At 34.1% G+C, this 22,997-nt stretch overlaps 2 protein-coding genes across 4 annotated transcripts; one reads left to right on the forward strand and one right to left on the reverse strand.

The window, feature by feature from the left end:
- Positions 1-223: 223 nt before the first annotated feature.
- LOC140874288 (uncharacterized) lies at positions 224-1,390 on the reverse strand. The gene has a single exon (XM_073277560.1). It carries the CDS (start codon positions 1,388-1,390, stop codon positions 224-226), a length of 1,167 nt encoding a protein of 388 aa, XP_073133661.1.
- A 12,999-nt stretch (positions 1,391-14,389) lies between these two features.
- On the forward strand, positions 14,390-22,390 carry LOC140881411 (peptidyl-prolyl cis-trans isomerase CYP23). Of its 3 annotated transcripts, none has more exons than XM_073286717.1 (9): positions 14,390-14,608; positions 15,426-15,539; positions 15,633-15,781; positions 16,318-16,390; positions 16,503-16,592; positions 17,278-17,317; positions 19,081-19,163; positions 19,252-19,319; positions 21,913-22,390. In XM_073286717.1, the coding sequence occupies exons 1-8, from the start codon at positions 14,501-14,503 to the stop codon at positions 19,270-19,272; spliced, it is 678 nt and encodes a 225-aa protein (XP_073142818.1). In that variant the 5' UTR covers positions 14,390-14,500; the 3' UTR covers positions 19,273-19,319; positions 21,913-22,390. The 3 variants fall into 3 exon arrangements, with proteins under 3 accessions (XP_073142818.1, XP_073142810.1, XP_073142804.1); XM_073286709.1 differs by lacking the exon at positions 21,913-22,390 and adding an exon at positions 20,864-21,358; XM_073286703.1 differs by lacking the exon at positions 21,913-22,390 and adding an exon at positions 20,916-21,349.
- Positions 22,391-22,997: the final 607 nt, after the last annotated feature.

The raw sequence follows: 22,997 nt of genomic DNA on the forward strand, positions 1-22,997 counted from the left end.
CTTTAAATCTTCCCTCCCAAAACTGATGTTCGGGTCAATGGGACAGCTGAGCTGAGAACTTACCTCAAAATTTTCCAACTTACGCCCGTGAGCTTTGCGAGCCCTTCCCGAATCTCCATCCGTACTACCCCCGAAGATCATATGGATAACAACCCGATTGGGATGATTTGCAATTTGCTGCACCCTATCTCCTTGACCGTTTTGAGGAGCTCTTCCCTGATGATCACCTATTCTCTTGATTCCTCCATTGGGGAGCTCGGCCTTGGCGAGAAGGATTTGCTCTTCGAGTCAGCTCAGCTCTGATTCGAGGGTCATCATACATGATCCTTTGAACCTCCTCACCTAGCCTCTGACAATCATTGGTGATATGCCCATACTCCTGATGAAAATCGCAAAACTTGTCAGATGGCGGTAACCGCGGGCCTTTCTCAGCATTACGGGGTCTCACAAGTGCTCGCCTATCCTCACATACTTGCATTGCCTTCTCCAGGCTTACCGATAGGGGTACATAGGGGTAGGGTCCTTTGACCCTGTTCATCTCTTCTGCCACCCTTTTCCTTCCTCCTTCTGTCTTCCCCTCTGCCTTTGCTCCCACCTTGGCACTGGGCTTATTCCCAGACGTTCCTTCCTGTCTTCTCTGCCTTTGTGCATCCTCCAAATTCACGTACTTCTCAGCTCGACTAAGGAGCTCATCATAAGTCAAAGGAGGCTTCTTGACTAAGGATCTGAAAAACTCCCCTCCTCTCAACCCTTGAGTGAAAGAGTTGACCAAGGTGTCAGCAGTGGCAGCAGGTACTTCCAGAGCCGTTGTATTGAAGCGCTGAACATACTCCCGCAACAATTCCACCTCAGATTGCTTCATATTGAACAAACTGAGAGAATTCTTCAAATATCTCTTGCTACTCGCATATTGGTGTAGAAAGGCTGAGCTGAAGTCATTGAAACTTTGAATACTACCAGGCTGTAAAAGGTTAAACCATTGCTGGGCTGACCTTACCAAAGTAGTGAGGAAGACCCGACATTTAATTGCATCTGAGTATCTATGCAACAAGGCTGCATTTTCAAATCTCCCCAAATGTTCCTCCGGATCTGAGCTCCCGTCATATTCCCCTAAATTAGGCTGCTTAAAATTTGCAGGGAGTTCTTCATCTAGAATAGCCCGAGCAAAAGGACTTTCCCTCTGTATTGGCCCAGGCCGACCTCCTACTTGCCGACCTAGTCTCCTAATCTCTTCCCACACCGCATCCATTGGGTTTGGCTGACCCACGGGAGGAGGTGGTGGATTTTGACCCATGACCGCTTGCACCGTTTGAGTGATGAACTGGCTGAGCTGATCTACAGTCATATCCGCCACATTTCCTCTTCCCCTTCCTCTTCCTCTTCCTGCCATATCTACGTCCAGCTCAAATTTCCCACAGACGGCGCCAATTGATGTACCTCAATTAAGTGATCTCCTTGGATGAGCTGAAGAAACTCCTCCAAATAAAATATGAACTGCTTCTGCTGACCTGAAACTACTAACAAGAGTGTTAAAGGGAGGCCGGAAGGTGTTCCGGCGTATCCCCTCCGACGCTCAAGTCAGATGCTAGGATAGCGAAAATATAGAGAGTGGTGTGTGAATACGAGTGAATAATTAGGATCCAAATAATGAAAATGAACCTGATATTTATAGGAGAAAGCTCCGTAATTTTCGCTTACCTCCCTTATTAAGAACCCGAGAATCACGGGATCACGATCCCGAATATCTAGGCTGAGATCTCGCCCGAATCTTATCTCAAACACTGATCCTAACATCCTAGCTGGTTCATCGAGGTTGCCGAACAAATTCACCCAACTAACTCCTTATTGTCATCAGGGTTGAGCTGAGCTCCCAGACACCTGAGCTGAGCTCCCGACCCGAGCTGGCAATTATAGTGGTGGAGCTTGGCCGAGCTCCCGAGCTCCCGAGGCCGAGCTCCCGACCAGAGCTGGAAGTTAAGGTGGTGGAGCTTGGCCGAGCTCCCGAGTTCCCGAGCTGAGATCCTGAACTCTCTCTGATAAATTAGGGATGTTCCTTTTACCTTAGGGTCATCTATGAGCTGAGGTAATTTCCTCCTGGGGGTATCAGATTATAAGTGTTTGTAACTTCTAAAAAATGATTATGAATTTTTTTCACAAAAAATCCATAATCAACAATAACTTTTTTTGAGGTAGCAAACACTTCTTTTTTTTATTAATTAATTTCCAAGGTTATAAAATTCTATAATTTTGACCATATTATTTTCAACACATTAGTTTACATGTTGATTTTTAAATTTCTTGCATAAATGGGACTACGCATGTGGTATGCATGGTTTTTACGTGGCATGTTGCCTAATAAGTCAGGGAAATATCAACGCAGAAATCTATTAAACAAATTATAAAGTAATTTACAGGGATTTTTTTAATACAAAATTTCCATTTTGAAAAGTATTAAATGGCAAATAATTGCACCACCTTATTTTTTCCCCCCTAATATGAATAATAAATACAGGAAAACAATTATATTCTTGTTTCTGGTTGATGAGTTGTCGTTTCATTGTTTTTCTACATAAAATAATTAACCAACAGTCGAGTTCTTTTAAATCACACATAAATTATTATTAATTTATGAATAAAAATTCGTGGCCCGTTAAATCTGTATGAATAGAAGAGTCGTTGCGGGCCTACAAGATTATATGGATCTTTTAAATAATTGAAAAAAAAATTGTATTTTTTTAGAATAATAAATTGTATTTTAATTTATATTGTATTTTGAGGAAAAAAAATCTCATCACTCGCTCATTAATTTTTTCTTGATATGAATATTGGATCTTGATTATGATGTGAAAGATTAAGCTATATAATGTTTTGGAGAGCTTTTAGGAAACACTTCTCAGTTTTTTTTGACAAAATTTTGTTAAGAAAAAGCTGAGAAGTAATTCCTAAAAGTCCTTTCAAACACTACCAAATTTCTAAATTTCTCGGCTGATTGAATTCAACTTGAAGTTGCAGTTTGATTTCAATTTTCTTATTAAAAATTTCCTCTAAAAAAATATCGAATGAGACCAAACTCGATCGTTCACATGTTTAATTTTAATTACCGATTCGTGTATGTCATTTCTAGTCAATATCGAAATGTGTTTTTGGATCTACGCCACTATATTGGAACCAAGATTATAAAGTGAAACAGTATTATGTTTTAAAAAAAAATTACAAAGACAAATACAAGAAAATCTCATTTCAGAACTATATATTTTTCTTATTATTTTGGTCTCTCTCCGTTTAATTTTCCAGTAAATGCCATCTATAAATATAAGGGGTAAGGCTATATAATAAAACGAGTGCAGTACTCGAAATATATCATTATATTGCATAAATTAAATAATTAAGCTCGACAGACATATTGACGACAAATGTACGATAACCTTTAAAGTTTTTAATTTTGACTTGAGTCATGAGGCAAAGGCAACCCTTGAGCATTTACTTGGCCTCAAAGAACATGGATAGAAGTTAGGTATTTGGCACATAAATATTTAATTTTCCATGCACGCAACATGATTAAACTTTTGTGTGCCTTTATGTCTTCTTGAAAATTATTCTAAGTTATTAAAGAAAGACCAAGAAATCCGTGAGTTTCGCCTAACCAAATGTACTGAATTTTATTCTAATTAATTAATTACCCACAAAACTAAAGTCATTTAGACCCAAAAATACATGAATAAGACATCCCCCCTCCCATTAATTTGTGATGGCCTTTAATTAAATTAATAATGGTTCGAAGCATCACTGAATCTTTAAAACCTTTAATTTCTTTCTTTTACTTCCATTTCAAATGGGGTTCACATATATATTCGAGCACATCCCTTGCATGGATAGAGGCAGCCAACCTCCTTTCAAATGAAGAGTTTTATAGGAGCAAGCTTTGGCTCATGAATTCAGCGAATGTGAGTGTCATTCATATTCGACTTTCGTCGATAATAATCAAGTAGTGTTTGGGCCGATAGAGTTTCTAGGAAGCACTTATCAACTTTTCTTTAACAAAATTTTGAAATTTTGATAAGAAAAAGTTGAGAAGTGTATCTTAGAAACTCTCTTAAACACTACCCCAGGCTCAATCATTTTGATCTATATCATACTATATTCTAAAAAATTAATGAAAGTTTTATAATATAAGTAGGTATCTTGTGAGACAATCACATTTATTTTTATCTGTGATACAGTGATAGAGGTTGGCTGCATCCCATATATATATATATACAATTATAAAAAGGAATACGCTTGATATAGCTGGGTAATAGTTTTGATTCGGCCCGATTAGAAAATTCATCTTAAAAAATTAAACATTGAAACGGTTTGATTGAAGTTTTTGTGATAGAATAATAAGCTTGGAGTTTTGGTATATCTTTTGAAACAAAAAATATCCTTATCGAATAACAAAAGTACTTAATTAGCTCTTATTTAATATCGTATTTAATTAAATAATTAGTATTATAGATTATTAAAATACAAAACTAATTTCTAAAGTGTCTGATTTTAATTGAATACCTAGATTTTTTAAAAAATATTTCTATAGTATTATTTTATTAAAGGTGAAAGAACATGTCGTGCACATGTCTTTAAATTATTTTCTTATTGCATTCAATTCTTAATTCTAGAGTTTTGTCTTTCTTAGACAAATTTTAAATTTGGTGATATATATATATTGTTTCTCCATGCAAATATTTAATTTCTGATGATATACTGTTTCTATACCTTGTAGGGACTTATTTATGGAAATATATTGAAGATCTATAAAAAGGAGTGCATGGACCGATCAATGTAACAATCAAGAGAGAACGATTAAAAAGAGAGGAACGTAGAGAGCAAAATACATAGAGAATTACTGCAGAAATTCTAGAGCTTTGAAGATAGATTGTTAAAGAATTTTTGGAGTGTTCATTGCTGTTACACTGTGTTGCCGAGTAGTGTTGAAAACACTAAAGAACACACGAGTAAAGTGTTGTTCTGAAAGTGGATCCTTGGTTTTCGTTTTTCGGCTTAGAACTTCTTATTGGTTTATTATTCTAGTTCTTACTAGTTTTTAGGAAGTCTTTTATTTTCTCAATATGTTGAGAAAAGTAGATTTTTCATAAATAATCACTAGTTGGTTTTTGTAAACTGATTTGATTTTCTAGTGATTATTTTGTCATGAGGCATTGCACAAGTATTTAATACTTATGCATAAATATCTGCGTGCTATTTACTATTAATACAAGTGGCGTCAGAGACATTAACTTGACGATATTAAGTGTGATTCTATTTTTGTGTTTGACAGGACATCACAATGGAGATACCTTATTCAGGAACTGCTCAACGTCCTCCAATCTTGGATGGATCCAACTATGCTATCTGGAAAGTCAAGATGCGTGTCTACATCAAATTGATTGATGAAAAGGCATGGAAACGTGTGCTACAAGGCTGGAATCCACCAAGAAGAACTGATGGAGAAGGAGATTTTCTCCTCAAACCAGAGACAGAGTGGAATGACGATGAAACTGCTGCTTTGAATATGAACAACAAAGCCCTTAATGTTATATTTACTTATCTTGATTCTAATATGTTTTCACTGGTCACTAACTGTGTATGTGCTAAACAGGCTTGGAAAAAACTTCAAATGCACTGTGAAGGATCCGAAAGTGTGCGTCGAACCAAAAAAAAAATGCTCACCACTCAGTTTGAAAACTTGAGGATGGAAGAAAGTGAGACAATTGATGATTATGAACAGCGCTTGAGGAAGATCGAGAACGAGACAATCGAAAGACACATCAATTCTGGGCTTGGATGAATCGATGAGTTCTCTTCGAACTTATGAGTTGGAGATGAATTTTGAAAAAAAGTACAAAGGTAAGTCTAATGCACTTCAAGTTTCTAATGACTCATACCATGATTTTGTTGATCTGACACATGGAGTCAATGAGTCTGACTTAGGAGATGATTCTATTGCCTTACTTACCAAATAATTTGGTAACTATTTGAAGAGAATGAGACATTATAAGAAACCTGGTCAGAAACCTAAAGTTTTGAATGCTCCTGCTGTTGGAAAACCATTGAGGATTTGCGGATCAAAACAGAATACCATCCCTTCAAATAGTCAAAATCATTTTCAAAAATAAAGAAAAACACTGAATAACTCAAAGAGATTTGAGTCTGTGAAATGTCATGAGTGCATAGGCTTTGGTCACTATGCTAATGAGTGCCCAACTAGACTTCGCAAAGGACTGTGTGCTTTCCTAAGTGATGATGAAGATGAGAAAGGTACAGAACAAATAGAAGAAGAGACTCATAATGCATTGTCAGTTTTGGTTCTGCAGAATAAACACAGTGTTGTCACAACACTTGGTCACAACATTGACCAGAAGCTATTTTGTTTGAATGCATCAGTACCTAAAAAATCTAACAATCAGGATGCTGATGAGGAAGAGCTTTCTTTGGAGAATGCCCAGAAGATGTATGAAGAATTGTATACTGATTGGATGTTAAGAAACAAATCAAATTCAATTATATCAAAAGAGAACAGTGAACTGAAGGCATTAGTCGAAAGACTAGAAGTTGTTATGAGCAAAAAGGATTTAGCACTATGCAAGGTTAAAGAAAAGCTTGAAAAAGCCAATGCAACTCTCGCAAAGTTTAATTCGAGCAAGACCAAGCTGGAATCAATATTAATGATGGGAAAAGATGATAGAGCTGTTTTAGAATTTTGAAACAATAAGTTTGAAGTAGGGGAGTCATCACAAACTATTTTTGTCAAAGAGAACAGTAGATTTTCTAGTGTTCCAATTGCAATTCCAAAGGAAAAATCAATTCCATTGAAGGCACGAGCTGTTGTTCAGAGGAAAAAACAAAGGAAGCGTAGGTTTGTTTGTCATTACTGTCATAAGAAAGGTCACATCAAGCCCTACTATTTTAAGCTCAGGTATGATTATATATACTGAAATTCCAGGCAATTGCTGCCATCCGTGTTGCCAACACTGAACCAGAACACTGCCAAGAGGAAAAATTCTGAGAAAAAAAGGTTTGGGTACCAAAAGCTAAATCCAGTTGTATTGTTGTTTATACTTCCTTGAAAACTAATGTTGCAGCTCATTGGTACTTCGACAGTGGTAGTTCACGCCACAAGACAAGATTAAAGAAGTATCTTTCTGATTATGTTGAACAGGATAAAGGAAAAGTGACATACGGAGGAAGAGCCAATGGAAAGATTGTTGGAAAAGACACTTTGAATGTAGAAGGACTGCATAAGCTTCACAATGTTCTACATGTTGAAGGATTTAATGTCAATCTTATTAGCATTAGTCAAATTTTTTATGATGATCTTTATGTTAAATTTGATAAGAATCTGTGTCAAGTATTTGATAAGAGTAATTCTTGTGTTTTGACAGGATCTAGATCATCGGACAATTGTTATCAACTTGGAGAGAAAATTCTTGCAAATTCACCAAGGTTGATGATTTGAATTTATGACATCAAAAGTTAGGACATGCTAACTTCAAAGTACTGAAGAAACTGAGCAAATATGAAGCTATACGTGGAATGCAATTTAATTTCTGGAGTTCCATATGTGTGTGGAGATTATCAGAAAGGTAAGCAAACTCGTGTGTCACATCCAGTATTACAACACTGTGGGACAACACGATGTCTAGTACTTCTAAACATGGACTTAATGAGACCTATGGAGGTTGAAAGTTGTGGAGGTAAGAGATATTCATTTGTGTGTGTTGATAATTTTTCAAGGTACTCATGGGTAAGTTTTCTAAGAGAAAAGTCTGAGACATTCGAGGATTTCAAAAAATTGATAAAACAGATTACTAACTTGTTTTCTTTGAAGGTTATCAGGATTCGAACTGACCATGGTAAGAAATTTGAAAAATCATTGTTTGATCAATTCTGTGAAAAGGAAGGTATATCACATGAATATTCAGCACCTAAGACACCTCAGCAGAATGACATTGCCGAAAGAAAAAACAGAACCCTCCAAGAGATGACAAGGGTTATGTTAAGCTCTAAAAATATTGCAAAAAGATTTTGGGCTGAGTCTTTAAATACTGCTTGCCATATATCCAATAGGGTATATTTAAGGAAATGTTCTACTATGACTTCCTATGAAATTCTCATGAGAAAGAGGTCTAACCTTAAATATTTTCATGTTTTTTGGATGCATATGTTATGTTTTGAATGACAGAATACAGTTGACCAAGTTTGATTCAAAAAGCGATAAGTGTTTATTTCTTGGATATGCATTGAATAGTCGAGTTTATCGTATGTTTAACTTGAGAACTAGAACTATCATTGAATCTATTAATGTAGTATTTGATGATTATGCAAATCTGAAGGGAAAAACAATTGAAGACAATATTGATGATATGCTAGATACTGTTACTTCCCATACTGATTCCAGTATTGTCACTAGTGTTGTCCCACCTGAAAAATCACCTAGCACAACACTGAGTCCAACATTGAATCTGAATGAACAGAGTACAAAAGATCAGGATGATTCTGAAGAAACATCACAAGATGATGAATATGATGTACCAAGCAGAATTCAGAAAAACCATCATACTTCACAAATTATATGAGATGCACAAGGAAGGATGCAAACCCGAAGAAAAGAAAAGGTTGATTATAGAAAGATGAGTGGGTTAGTGTGCATGACTTTCGCATACTCATAGGTAAGACACTCTTGTTTTGTGTCAAATATTGAACCAAAAAATGTTGTTGAGGCTTTAAAAGACGAATTTTGGGTCAATGCTATGCATGATGAACTTGAAAAATTTGTTAGGAATAATGTATGGTTCTTAGTTCCTCCACCTGATCATAGTAATATAATTGGAACAAAGTGGATTTTTAAGAACAAAACTGATGAATCAAAAAATATTGTAAGGAACAAAGCTAGGTTGGTAGCTCAAGGGTATACACAAGTTGAGGGGATGGACTTTGATGAAACCTTCGCACCTGTAGCCCGTATATAATCTGTTAGATTGTTGTCAGCCATTGCATGTCATATGAAAATGAAACTTTATCAAATGGATGTCAAAAGTTCATTTTTAAATGGAATTTTGAATAAAAAAGTATATGTAAGACAATATAAGGGATTTGAAGATCCACATAATTTTGACATGTTTATAAGTTGAAGAAGGTCTTATATGGATTGAAACAAGCACCTCGTGCTTGGTATGAAAGGCTCACGGAGTATTTGCTTGACATTGGATTCAAAAGAGGTGAGGTGGACAAAATATTTTTTGTTCAAAAAGTACAATGTAACATTTTTATCTGTCAAATCTATGTTGATGACATAATTTTCCGTGCTTCATCTCAAAAGCTTGTGAATGATTTTGTTGAAAGCATAACTGCTACCTTTGAAATGAGCATGGTAGGTGAGTTGAATTACTTTCTAGGATTACAAGTGAAACAAATGAGTGATGAAATTTTTTTGTGTCAAAGATTTGGTAAGAGGTTTTGTATTGATCATGTTAGACATATGAAAACACCAATGAGAACTAATGAAAAACTTTGCAAAGACAGTATTGCTGATAGTGTTGACAACACTCTGTACAGAAGCATAATTGGGAGTCTGCTGTATTTAAGTGCAATTCGACCTGATATCTCAGTGTGTATTTGTGTGCCCGATATCAATATGATCCTGAAGTCACACATATGAAAGTTGTAAAAAAAAAATTAAAGTATGTTGGAGGCACTTTAGACTTGGGTTTATGGTACACTAAGGAAACCAATACTAATTTGGTAGGCTATAGTGATGCTTATTGGGCATGAGATGTTGATGAGAGGAAAAGCATCACGAGTGGCTGTTTTTATTTGGGTTACAAGTTGGTTTCATGGTATAGTAAAAAGCAAAACTGCGTGTCACTTTTCACCGCTGAATCCGAATATGTGGCAGCGGGAAGTTTTTGTTCTCAATTAATTTGGATGAATCAAATGCTACAAGATTATGATCTTAAAAGTGAAACTCCAATTTTGTACTGTGATAACTCAAGTGCTATAGATATATCAAAAAACCCAGTATAACACTCTCAAACTAAACATATTGACATAAGACATCACTTCATTCGAAATTTAGTTGAGAAGGACATGATCCATATGGAGTTTGTTGGGACCAATAACCAAATGAAGTTTGTCGTGCACATGTATTTAAATTGTTTTCTTATTGCATTCAATTCTTAATTATAAAGTTTTGTCTTTCTTACACAAATTTTAAATTTGGTGATATATATTATTTCTTCATGCAAATATTTGATTTCTGATGATATATTGTTTCTATACCTTGTAGGAACTTATTTATGAAAATATATTGAAGATCTATAAAAGGGAGTGCGTGGACCGATCAAAGTAACAATCAAGAGAGAATGATTAAAAAGGGAGGAACGTAGAGAGTAAAATACATAGAGAATTACTGCAGAAAATTCTGGAGCTTTGAAGGTAGATTATTGAAAAATTTCTGGAGTGTTCATTGATGTTACACTGTGTTACCGAGTAGTGTTGGAAACACTGAAGAACACACGAGTGAAGTGTTGTTATGAAAGTGGATCATTGGTTTTCGTTTTTCGGCTTAGAACTTCCTATTGGTTTATTATTCTAGTTCTTACTAGTTTTTAGGAAGTCTTTTATTTTCTCAATCTGTTGAGAAAAGTATATTTTTCATAAACAATCACTAGTTGGTTTTTGTAAACTGATTTGATTTTCTAGTGATTATTTTGCCATGAGGCATAATACAAGTATTTAATACTTGTGGATAAATATCTATGTGTTATTTACTATTATTTATTTATTTCGCTGCTTAGTGTTTTTTTGAAATGTCAACACTGAAAGATAACACAAACTCTAAAAGTCAAAAAGTTATTTTTGGTATTTCTGTGATTTCAAACTGTCCAAACCTTACAAAAGGAACACAAAGTATTTTTTCTTTTTAATTGATGGCTACGTACGATGCTGAGAGTATATGTCGATCGAGAGAGAGTTGAAATTAAAGTAGAGAATCTTAAGTTCCAAATATTATTTTCCAATATATGCCCAAATTTTTAATTAAAAAAAGTTGGAAAATTTAACAAAATGTCAAATCAAAGTTTCAATATTATATTATAGTTGGATTAATCTTTACCATGAATTGATCGGGAGTCGTCGCCTGTCATGTCAATTATAAGAGATTGGACGTGATAATTTATAATTATATATATATATATATATATATTCTTAACCTTTTAATTCATCTTGTAAAATATTAATAAAAAAATGATTTTACATTCCTCAAAACTCAAAAGTCTGATGTGGAGAACTAAATCGAATCCGAAGTTACAGTGCTAATTAATTTTAAAATATGAAAATTGTATAAAAATAATCAACACATGCACATATATAGTATCATGGGATCATCCAACCTCGATCAGATAGCAGCCTCTGCATGCATGATCAGTGCCGGTCGAAATGAAGTCCATGATTCGATCACGTGTATATATTATATATGTAACAAAAATTAAGGTAAAATTATGTCTGCTAGCTACCTTTCGAGATGAGGAAGGATTTGGGGACTTTAATTATTTGAATGTATAATTTTCAATACCTATCCATTAACCAAAGTGCTTGTAATACACGCGTTAATTTGTCCGGTACTATTTACCCAACTAGCTTAATTTTAGTTACGTTCATTTTTTAGTTTATTCAGTATTCATGTAAAGGTAAAAATGACAAATGAATTCGTTGCTAAAAAAATAATAGAAAATTGTATATATCATCATGGTGAATTATCGGGTTTGCTAATAATACCTTGTCAAAATTTTTGAACTAATAAGACCCTGGATTTTAGGTATATATCACACACTGACACGCACCCTAACTCAGAATTAATTCTATATTTAATTGATCAATAAAGTAATCAAATTTTAATTAAATAACAATGAAAAATATATATAATTATTATATCTTAATATTAGTTATACTAGAAATATATTTTAATTGCAAATGTAATAAGTCTAATTATTTTTTAAATAAATTTAATTTTAAAGTAATTGTATAAATAAATTAATTGAAGATATAAGTTAATGCATTGATGTTTTAATTAAAATTTTTAATAAGGGATGACATAAGAGTTTATAATTGTTATTTAAGGGTATTTTAGATATTTTTATCCAAAAAAACCTTGAATATTCGTAACTAATAACGCGTGTAGTACAAAACGTAGCCGGATCAATGCGTGTGCCATAAATATAAAATCAAATGGGGTTATTAACTCAAAAAAACTTGCACATACTGCTATCATCAAACTCTAGATTCTACAAAGTGATATATATCATTTGAAAAAAAAATCCTTATAATTATGGTCCAATGCAGAGTGGACGGTAGCTATATATGCCACAGTTGCCTTACTCTTGCTTTCATGTTTAGGGCAAATTGATAGGTACGGTGAATCTAATACTTGACTTGATAGTAAGAGTTCTCTTGGAATATGTGCACATATGTTACATTATATTGCAACTCTCTATTACAAGAATCTGGTTCTTTAATAATCACACACACATGTATAAAGGAAACTTTGCACCATAAATTTTACAAGTCATAATTATCTCGATATATGCCCCATATTCATTTTTAACCCAATTTGCTAAAAAGTGATCATATCTCTATAACCCAATATATATAATATACATACATATATTTGAAACCTACTACAACGATATTTTGTTAAATACAATATGTACAACTATATACGGTTTATAAATCAAAGGATCAATTTTTTTGACATGATCACAAGTGATCATATGATATATATATATATATACATGGAAGGAGAATTAGCCAGCAATGGCGCCGTGTTGGCATCTTCTCGACTTTTTGCTTCACATATATATTGATGCTTAGATTATCGAAACAATCAAATTAAATAAAATACGAAGAAAAGTTGAAAACAAGATACAAACAAGCCCCCACTAAAATATATGAAAGAAAAAGTTCTAAACAAGATGCGCACACATTATGTTGTTCGATTGGACTGTTCGAACCAATAAATCAATAATTTAATTATTTTTATACGAAAAAAATTACTCAAAAAGTATAAATATATCGTTTCACTCGATCTGTCTTGCCACTGCTCTCCTCAGTGATTGGGTTTTCTCCAAGCTCCGACATGATTTAAAAAAAACAAGAGCCTAAAGTAGTATATATATATATATATATATATTGTATATATATATATATTGTATACGTACTTAACTTTTCAAGCTCCAAATAGTTTTGTAACATTGTTTATATTTACAAAGTCATGTTTTGTAATTTTCAATTAAAATGGGATGAAATAAAGTTCAAAATATCTTTAAACCACATCTTATTCTATGGCCATTATATTCTCTAATTAGTGAACCTATAGCTGTATCCTACGTTCTTTTGTCTTATAATTAATGAAAGGCTTTTTGTGGTACTGTCATGAGACGTGTTGAAATTAGACGTTGAAAGAATGCATAGATATCCCTAAGCTCTCCACTAACGTTCAATCAAAAACTATAAGTCATATATTATATATGTACGCACCCCCAACTACTTATCTTCATCTTAGTCGAGAAAATTGACAAACATTACAATGTCCAAATTATAACATAAGAGAAAAACTTTATTTAATTAACACAATTTTATTTCATCACGTCTTTTGAATTCTTGACTCTTGAACTAGCCATTTTTAATATGTATGCACACAACACACGAGCCGAGATAACGTAAAAATTAACCCTTGATGGGGTGTGGACTTTTCCTAACCTCGAATTGTTATCACACATGAAGTGTGCGTGGTTGAGCTCCGAAACGCTCTTGTTGCCAAATATTCAATACTATATGGCTAATTATGTAAGGTAAGACAATTAAAATAGTGTTTGTAAGAATTTATTTTAAGTGTTTTTAAACTTTTAGCGAATGAAATATTTGAAAATTGTACGTAAAGGCTATGAAATATTTAAAATAAACTATTGCAAACTCTACCTAAATTCAATATATAAGTGGTATCCAATTGCATTGGTGGCTTGAGAGTTGAGACTATAAATTTTTACATGTTTTGGAACGCAATTGACATGACTCTAGATTTCGACGCCAAATTTTTTTAATGTGTGTTTTTTGAGATTGGTAGAATCCAAGTTAACTTTGTATTTTGAGACTAATATTTCGTAGAACTCTAAATTTTCAATTAAAAATTATTTACCACCAATTTTTTTTTTAAAAATATTTATGGACGTATTGCGATTTTGATATTGAAGTATTTTTTAATAGAGATTGGTACAATTCAAAGTTAGTAATGGGCCGATGTTAATACAAGCCCAATATGAAGGGCCTAAATCTTCAGAGCTGCGGAGTCAATGAAATGGAGGTACGAAGTAAAGGGAGCGCTATAGCCTATATGGTCAAACGTACTTGAGCCATAGCCGTTAAGCTAGCCGGCCGACCCTCAGAAATCGGGCGCCAAAAGTCAACCAAAATGAGCGGCGGCGGGAGTTCCATGGCCGCGATCGCGTTCATTAGCCTCCTCCTCGGCGGCGCAGTTGCTGCAGTCCCCGAAATGGGATCCGCGCGTGTGGTTTTTCAGGTTTGTTTAAAGCTGTTTGCTGGTGTGCGTGGGTGTGGGTTCTCGTGGTCTCGAATTGTAGGATTTTATTTAGGCTTGTAGAAGTTTTTTTTCGTGCAATTGGTGATCTTATCGAGCAATTGGTGTTTGCATTGATGCACAGTTTTTTTTTTTTTTTTGTTGCCGTCTTGTTCGTCAACTCTTGTGAAGTTATTGATAGTATTGTTGTTTTATACAATACTTATGTAATTTTGTTTAATGTTAAATGAAATATGCTTATACATTTTTAATGCCTCATGATATGCATTTTGTACCACAATCATTGAGCTTTATAACGATTTAGATGCACAAATACTATAATAATTCGCAGTTCTCCGCACTCTTTCTTGGCTTCTTATTCTTTCAGATCAGAACAACCTATGTATAGAATACCCGGGGTATTGGAACCCAAAATTTTTGGCCTTTACATTAGGTTCTTAGAAGTAATCACATTTGTTATTGGAAGGCTAATAGGGAACCGAAAACTTAATTCAAATTTATCTTTTTACATCTGAGTCTCCAGACCCTCAACAGTGCTAGTGGGGTTCCATAATTTGATAGCCGGACTGTCGGAGCCATGTTGTTGCTCCGAATTGCATAATTAGATACTAATTTGCGTGGATTGAGGAGTAGGGATTGTAGATACTTATCTATGCATGTAAGTTGTTTAAATTTCAATTTTGTGTCTTTGTCAAATTTTCCTTGCATTGATTAACTAATAATGGGTAGCATTCCTTTTCGCTAATATAATGCTAATCGACGAGTTTTTTTGAAAGGAATAATGGGTTTTGATATGCAGACAAACTATGGGGACATTGAGTTTGGATTCTATCCAAGTGTTGCGCCAAAGACGGTTGAACACATTTTCAAGCTTGTTCGATTGGGATGCTATAATACCAATCATTTCTTCCGGGTATCTTTCAACAACTGAATGTAGGATGATTATTGATTAAATTCATTATGTTAAATGAAAAAGTTCATGGACAAACACTTACGCATTGTATAGGTTGACAAGGGGTTTGTTGCTCAAGTGGCTGATGTTGTTGGTGGTAGAAGTGCTCCTATGAATGAAGCACAGAAGTTGGTAGCTGACAGAACTATCATTGGTGAATTTAGTGATGTAAAACATGTCAGAGGTATTCTTTCTATGGGCAGGTATTTCCCCTTTAGGAAAATCTTTTGCAGTCATTTAACTTTTATAGGAATTTTTATGTTGCTTGAAAGGTGCTGCAATCTTGCATGGACATGAGTCTTATTTCAAGTTTGAGTTTCACTATCGTTAGAGTACTATATAATTGTAAAAATGGGAGCTAAACTAGTAAAGTAAAGAAATCATCTTTCTGCTCAACTTTGCATCACACTATAAAGTATAAACACTTGCACTACTCTAACTTTTATTCATTGTTTTTCTTTCTTAAAGAAGCTTATAGCTATATAACTACAATGGATGTCAAGGTCAGCAGTTTATTATTGCTCTTCATAATTTTTTCTTTAGCAAAAAATTATATCTATTGTTACATGACGCAGTGCCATAGTACGAGAATTTCGTGTGTCGTTAGGTTTGAGTGCATTGTTCTGAACAAGATATTAGAATCTTTTTAAAAATAATATAGTTAAACTTTTTTTGCGTAGTAGTTCATTTATCCTCCCTGCGCAGCCTCTAGTTTAAAGACTTGTCTATTTTATGATAGGTATTCTGATCCAGACAGTGCTCAGTCTTCATTCTCCATACTTCTGGGAAATGCTCCGCACCTAGATGGCCAGGTGCGCTGGAGCAAAACCTATATTTCTTTTTTCCACTTTGCATGTTTTGTTTTAAAAAAATTCCCATTCCATCTCATAAATCAGTGACCTTTCTTTCTGAAATATATTTCAGTACGCGATTTTTGGTAAAGTTACTAAGGGTGACGAAACACTGAAAAAACTTGAACAAGTACCTACACGGACAGAAGGAATTTTTGTGATGGTAAAGCCTATCAGACAAATTGGTCTGACTCTTTTGTCCTCAGAATGTCCTATATTTATCCTTTTCCATTTTCATTTGATTACAGTGGTGCACCTTGAGTTACATGTAAAAAACAAACATCTTTTGACCACAGCTTTGCATGGTAGTTAATCAAGATGAAAATCATGATTGCTGTTCGGTTATTGTTTGGCCTTATATTTAGTAACTTCTGCCTAAACGAACTTGCTTCTGATGTTTATTATATGTGTCATACACGATGTATTGCTGGTAGAATGTTGGCTGTGGTCCGTAATAAAATGAAATAGATTTATGTGTGGCAGATTGTCTGCAAATAATTCTTTTTTTCTTCTTTGAGTGGCTTATAAATGGAGTAAACTATGGAGTTGTTTGGGCTTTATAACCACACGACTGAAAATGAGTGATATAACTTAGGTCAATAGCTGAATTTCTCTTTTCGTTTAACTTATCAACCCCAGTGAGTAGTAATTGATTTTGCTAGTTCTCAATTTCATGGATTTTCCTATTTCTCGCCGGAGTTTCATAAATGGTCTCAAGTGATAAAATGTTTTCACTGAAAGTGGTATTATTTCCCTAGGGAGTTTAATCAACCGGAATCATAGTTTAAACCTTCCTTTGTTAGATTTTTTTCCCGTCATACTAATATTTTTTCCATTTTCTTTTCCAGCCAACTGAGCGTATTACTATTTTTTCAACATACTATTATGGTAAGTTCTATCTACTTTTTATTGACTCATATATAGAACCCGGTGATTGTTTTTCATGTATACACTTCCCTCCTTTTCTCATCTTTCGCTTCCCTTAGTAAACTGCTAATATAAGTAGCTGTTAAGTAACTGAATCCTATTGGCTCAATACCAAGTCTTTTTGTTACAACCCAGAGCACTATAGGCATCCATGATTTTACCTCATATTTTGCTATTATGCCGGGATTGGTTGCCCCCGGTGGGCAATTCAGTTCTTTGAATGACATGTATTTAACCGATGATAAATTCTCACCTAATTTATCCCATGGTATCTGCCCATTTTCCACAAAGTAAAGCTGTCTCCATTTAATGGCTTATCTAATTAAGGTTGCTTGGTCAGCATCGAAACTCATGTTAAGCCGCACTGCTATCTTTGTCATTTACCCAGATCAGATATTTAAGAGCTTTTAAATTATGTTAGAAAATTTTCAAGGCTTTCTGATATTATGAACTCATATATATAGGAGAAATAACCATCTTCATTAGAAATGATAAGCTAATGCAACATGATGGCCAGTGTGAGCTTGTTTCGAGTTGCATTTTAATTAATTATAGCGAGGATGGGAAAATTGACATCCTCGGATGTGATTCTATGTTGTGTACCTCTAAGAAAAGTTGTAAAGGGTGCAATAGTATGTTGAGGTGATATCAAAACTTCAAGTTCATAAAATATTGCATTCGTGTGGTTAGAATAATATTACACTTTCCTTATTAACGGATAAATTATGTTAGAATACAAAAAAAAATGCAATGTCAACATTAAATTAACCATTTGAAAGTTTAAACTGATAAAAAAAAATATAACATTCTTCATCAAATTCTATGTATAATTGCAATAAGTTTCTCTTATAGCTAAAGATATCACCTCCATTATTAGAACATGTTTAAGATATATTTACGTGTAAAACCTAATTTTCGTCTGTAAGCATATTATGTTGACTATAATAACATTTTATCATACATAAAAAAAAATTAGAAGACTCAGTTATTTGAATGATTGAGTAGTAACTTAGTTCGTTGCATTGAACCAAATCATACGGTAAAAATTGACAATTTTCTAAGTTCTTGATACAACGGATGTCTCTCGAGAACTTTTAAATTAATGTGGTATTTTCTGTTTTTATTCAAAAACAATTTACTTGAGATGCAGCTCCTCTATCCGTCCTTTAAAACCTGATTATGTTTGAGATTACTCCCAAATATAAAATATTATTTCATTGTAATGGAAGGTGACATTTTGACTTTTTAAAAAGGAATTATAATTATAAGTTGGATTCTCAAAAACATGACCTGCTTCAGCATTTTTCCTGTTTCTTGCCAAGTCTTAGAAATGTTATACTAATTTGAAGGTTAGCATGGTTTTTGTAGCACTGGTTGTTTACCATATGTTGTTGCAGCTTAAAAGTCCGAAAAAGTACACAAATCTGGTTGAATAAAAAGCTCCAAAAATATTAATCTGTATTGTCACAACTCTTTAATGGGAGTCTTCTTTTTCTAAAATATTTAAAGAGCGTCTGACTGATCTTTGTTTCTTTTTATGAGCGTTTTGAGTGTATTTCATGTTCTTCCTTCCCTTTTCAATATAAATTAATTTTAAGTAACATGAATCTAAAGTAATGTCATTTTTTCTGGCCGGGAAATGCATTCTTATTTCGGTGCTTTATAATTGTTTTCATAGTTTTCTAGTTTCAATTTCAGAAAGTTCTCTTTTTGTGGTTTTTTAGATACTGAGACCGAAACCTGTGAGGACGATAGACTGATATTGAAAAGGAGGCTTGCTGCTTCTGCTGTTGAAATTGAAAAACAGGTAAAACCGTCCAGGCTTTCTGAAATTAGCCATATAAAACATTGAATATGTTTATGCATAAACATATATCATTTTGTGGACCATGCAGAGAATGAAATGTTTTCCATGAGCTGGAAAGAATCATAAGGCTGGGAGGAACTGTTTGATTTGGAATAAGTATGTCATATCCTTTACTGAACAAACATTGTGTGCATTCGATCTCTTAGAAATTTCTAAGCAATACCTTAACATTCTGATTCGACCATCATAAAGAGAAAGTAGCCGGTTGATTCAAATAATTCAATTTGGAACAAGAAATGTTTGTGTAATCATCCTTTGTTAAACCGCTTTATGTTCTGTGGTACCCAATCCCTATAAAACTTGTCCACAGAATCTTCTTAAGGCATTTGACTAACATTACCATGTGCAGCACATGCTAGGAAGACTTGCTACAAAACTTGATGATGATTGTTGCATACGTTTCTCTTTTTTCACCTAACAGGGCCTTTTTTGAGCATTAATCTACTGCTACAGAACCTTCCTATCTATCTGAAATGAAATTTATGCCGACATTTTTCTTGATTGAATTATGTGCTTAGACACATAAATCTTCAGGTGATTTACATTTCAGCTTTATAAATTGATATTGAGCTATCATTAGCAGCTCTTTTGAAATTTCAGGCAGTTGATTTTGACACATTTGTCTCTATATGGCTCGTTATCATTATCTTTCATTTAATAATTATGATGCTTCTATCTGGAAAAAAAAATAATGATTCTGCATGGCTCCAAAGTTTGCGTCTCTGTTTGATCCATAACTAAGAATTTATTATAATTTGTTCTACCTTGGACATCTCTTGAACTCTAGATTAGCACAGTTGTGACTATTATGCAACATTTGAAATTAGTGGCGGTGATAACGATGGCAAGAATCAGATTGAGCTCACTATTCTTTATTTCTTGAAACCCACCCTGCTTTTGGATTGAAGCTGAAGTCAGATTAAACAATGGTAGCCAACTTCTGTTTCTTTCAAGGGTGCATTATTATGCATTAGAAACATTGTTGGTCGATTGTGTTAATGAAATATGAAAATAGACTAGATTTTGATAAAGAGCTAGTTTTGAGATTTACCCAATGTAATTTCATAACATGGTGGAAGCTTTAGTTCCATCATGTAGTGGATTAGAAGAGTGTGACGAAAATGTGAAACCAATATCATCTCGAATTTACAACTCGTATCTCAGCATAGTTTTATGCTTAATTGTAAAACAGGTAATTTTTGGTAAGATATGAAGTATCTGTATCTAAGAAGCTGAAAATGGTCTATCTTGATAATTTAAACTTAATCTACTTTATTGTGGGATGCCTATTATCAAAGGGATGATTAAGAAATGACCGGCAGAAAAAACAATCAATTAATTGTGAGGTTATTGTCTGATGGGACTTAATACCCCATCAAATCACTTGTTTGTTATCTATTGATTATGCTGGATGACATGTTTATGAAATCATAATCTGTTGTTCCCAAAAGCATAAGCATCCAGTCTTGCAACTTGCCGTAATTTGTTGCTATTTTTTTCTTATATGTAGACCCAAATCTAAAACCTAATACAACTTTTAACGCGTTGTGGACACCTACTTAATGACGCTAGGACCTTTCTGTGAATTATTGCCCTTGTATAATTTGCATTTTTCCTGTTGTATTATTGTGTTCTTGTAGGGATGGTGACCCAAATGGCTCACTGATTGTTTATTTTGAAATGAATCTCCAGGTAAACTTCAATAATAATGATAAAACATCGAAGTCAAGGCCGACTTCTTGATAACATCACTTCGATGTGAATGATTGCTAATAAGTGGTACAAAGACCAAATGCTTTACAGATTGATTATTTTGTAACGAATCTCCAAAAACATTAATAAACAAAGATGAGGAATATAATTCAATGACAAATTCGTGTGTGATGTAAATATTCTTCTGTGCTCTGTTGTGGGTGGAATAGAATCTATAGTACCTTTAATGATGCTAAACACGATAATACGAGAATATTTTATTTTACTGAGTTTTCTGCTATGTTTTCATGCCCTGCACAAATCTTTGAACACCTCATGTTGGACATTTAAGATATGAAACTTAAGCAGGCACTATATGGTATACTCCACGTTAAGCCCGATTCAATGGGAAATCTCATCAGTGAATGAAATTAGGAACAAATTTTGTAGGTCTCGAGGTCTGAGAAGGCAGAATGTATCTAGCTAATGCTATTGGACAGACACACCATGTGGCAGTATCAGATGAAACATTTGTCTGTGTGGCATAGTCTTGTGTGTTTTGTGGCTAATGCATCTTCTGTTATGGGGGTAGCTGGTGGGGTGGGGGGATATTTTTTTTGTTGAATCGAGTCCGACTGTCCAATGCATTGGATTCGTCTCACTCGAAGAGAAGAGGGTCCGGTCGGCCCCTCTCCACATTTCTCGGTATACATAATACATGCATGATGATTCTATAAAATGTATAGCTAAAGATTGAGATTTTGTCCTGAAAAAACTTCTAGGTTTCAGTTTAGCCTCCAACATTCATTTTCTAGTTGCGCCGCGAGAATAACATATATCCCGATGAAACCGATGGATGTGGCGGCCATAGATATGAACACTACTTGCTCTGGATCAATATAGAATGATTTTGAGGGGGAGAGGGGGTGGGTTTGGCCTCGCGTGGACCCCGTATTTTTCGACCATGTGTATAGTTATGCAAGGGTTTACATGGCAGGTACTTCACATTATTGGATCAAAGACGAGACTCTGATGTATACATATGTTTTTGGGTCAATCCTAGTGTGGATGGATGTAGGGGCCGCCAACAATGACATGTATCATGTGAGAAATAGAAACACAAAGACAGTTGAACTCGATCCCATATTTAATAACGCAAGTGAGGCGAAAGGTGCATGGGTTTGGAAGAGGAGGGTGGTCCATATATAATATGTACTGACATTCATGTATTTATATGTGGCTTCATGGGTTGTTGGGTGTATTCACTAATACGGTTGCAAATTGTGGGAGGCAAGAAAAAGCAGCAGGCACATGGACTTGAAAGAAAAAATTGGTTGGTTGAATCCCTAACGACTTGTTTCCCAGCCAAGGATTAAATTTTCACATTCTTTCACAGACATGGGCATCTCTGTGTCATGTGGTTTACCATAAATACACACATACATACATGCATACACATATACATACACATGAATAGCGGTTCCAATTCTGCCAAAATTTCAAGATAAATGGAACATGAATGTTGTCTATTTCTGACAAATTTTCCGAAGGTGTTTTTCTTTGATTGTGACATGGCTGCTGTACCCTTGTATATTTGCCTTGTTCTCTGGTTGACCGTTTAACTTAGAATCATAATTCAACAAATTTTAACTTGAGAGACCTTTATTGACTTTTCGATATCAAACACATGATCATACCTTCGGCAATTACCTTAAAATGTAAAATTTGTGCAGACATTTCAAAACCGGCGAGTGACCATGTTAAGAGTAATTAAAATATTTTTAATTATTTCCTCAAAGAAGATGTATTTTCAAATTATAGGTCCAGAAAATGATAATTTTAGTCATGTAAGTTGTCAGTGTTTGCTTTTCATCCAATAATTTGGATCTTTTTGGTTCTTTTTTCTCCCAAAGCAATGAAATCTATAAAATATTGCTTATTTGACGCATGCACACTCGTATATGACTTATATAATTAGAATAAAAGCTATATTATGCACATTAAAATCTATTTAAGCAAAATTAAAGGGATTAAAGGGAAACGATAAGCTTTTTTGACCAATATTCAATGGTTTTGACCAAA

Source organism: Henckelia pumila, chromosome 1 (assembly GCF_033568475.1).
Source record: "Henckelia pumila isolate YLH828 chromosome 1, ASM3356847v2, whole genome shotgun sequence".
Lineage (NCBI taxonomy): Eukaryota > Viridiplantae > Streptophyta > Magnoliopsida > Lamiales > Gesneriaceae > Henckelia > Henckelia pumila.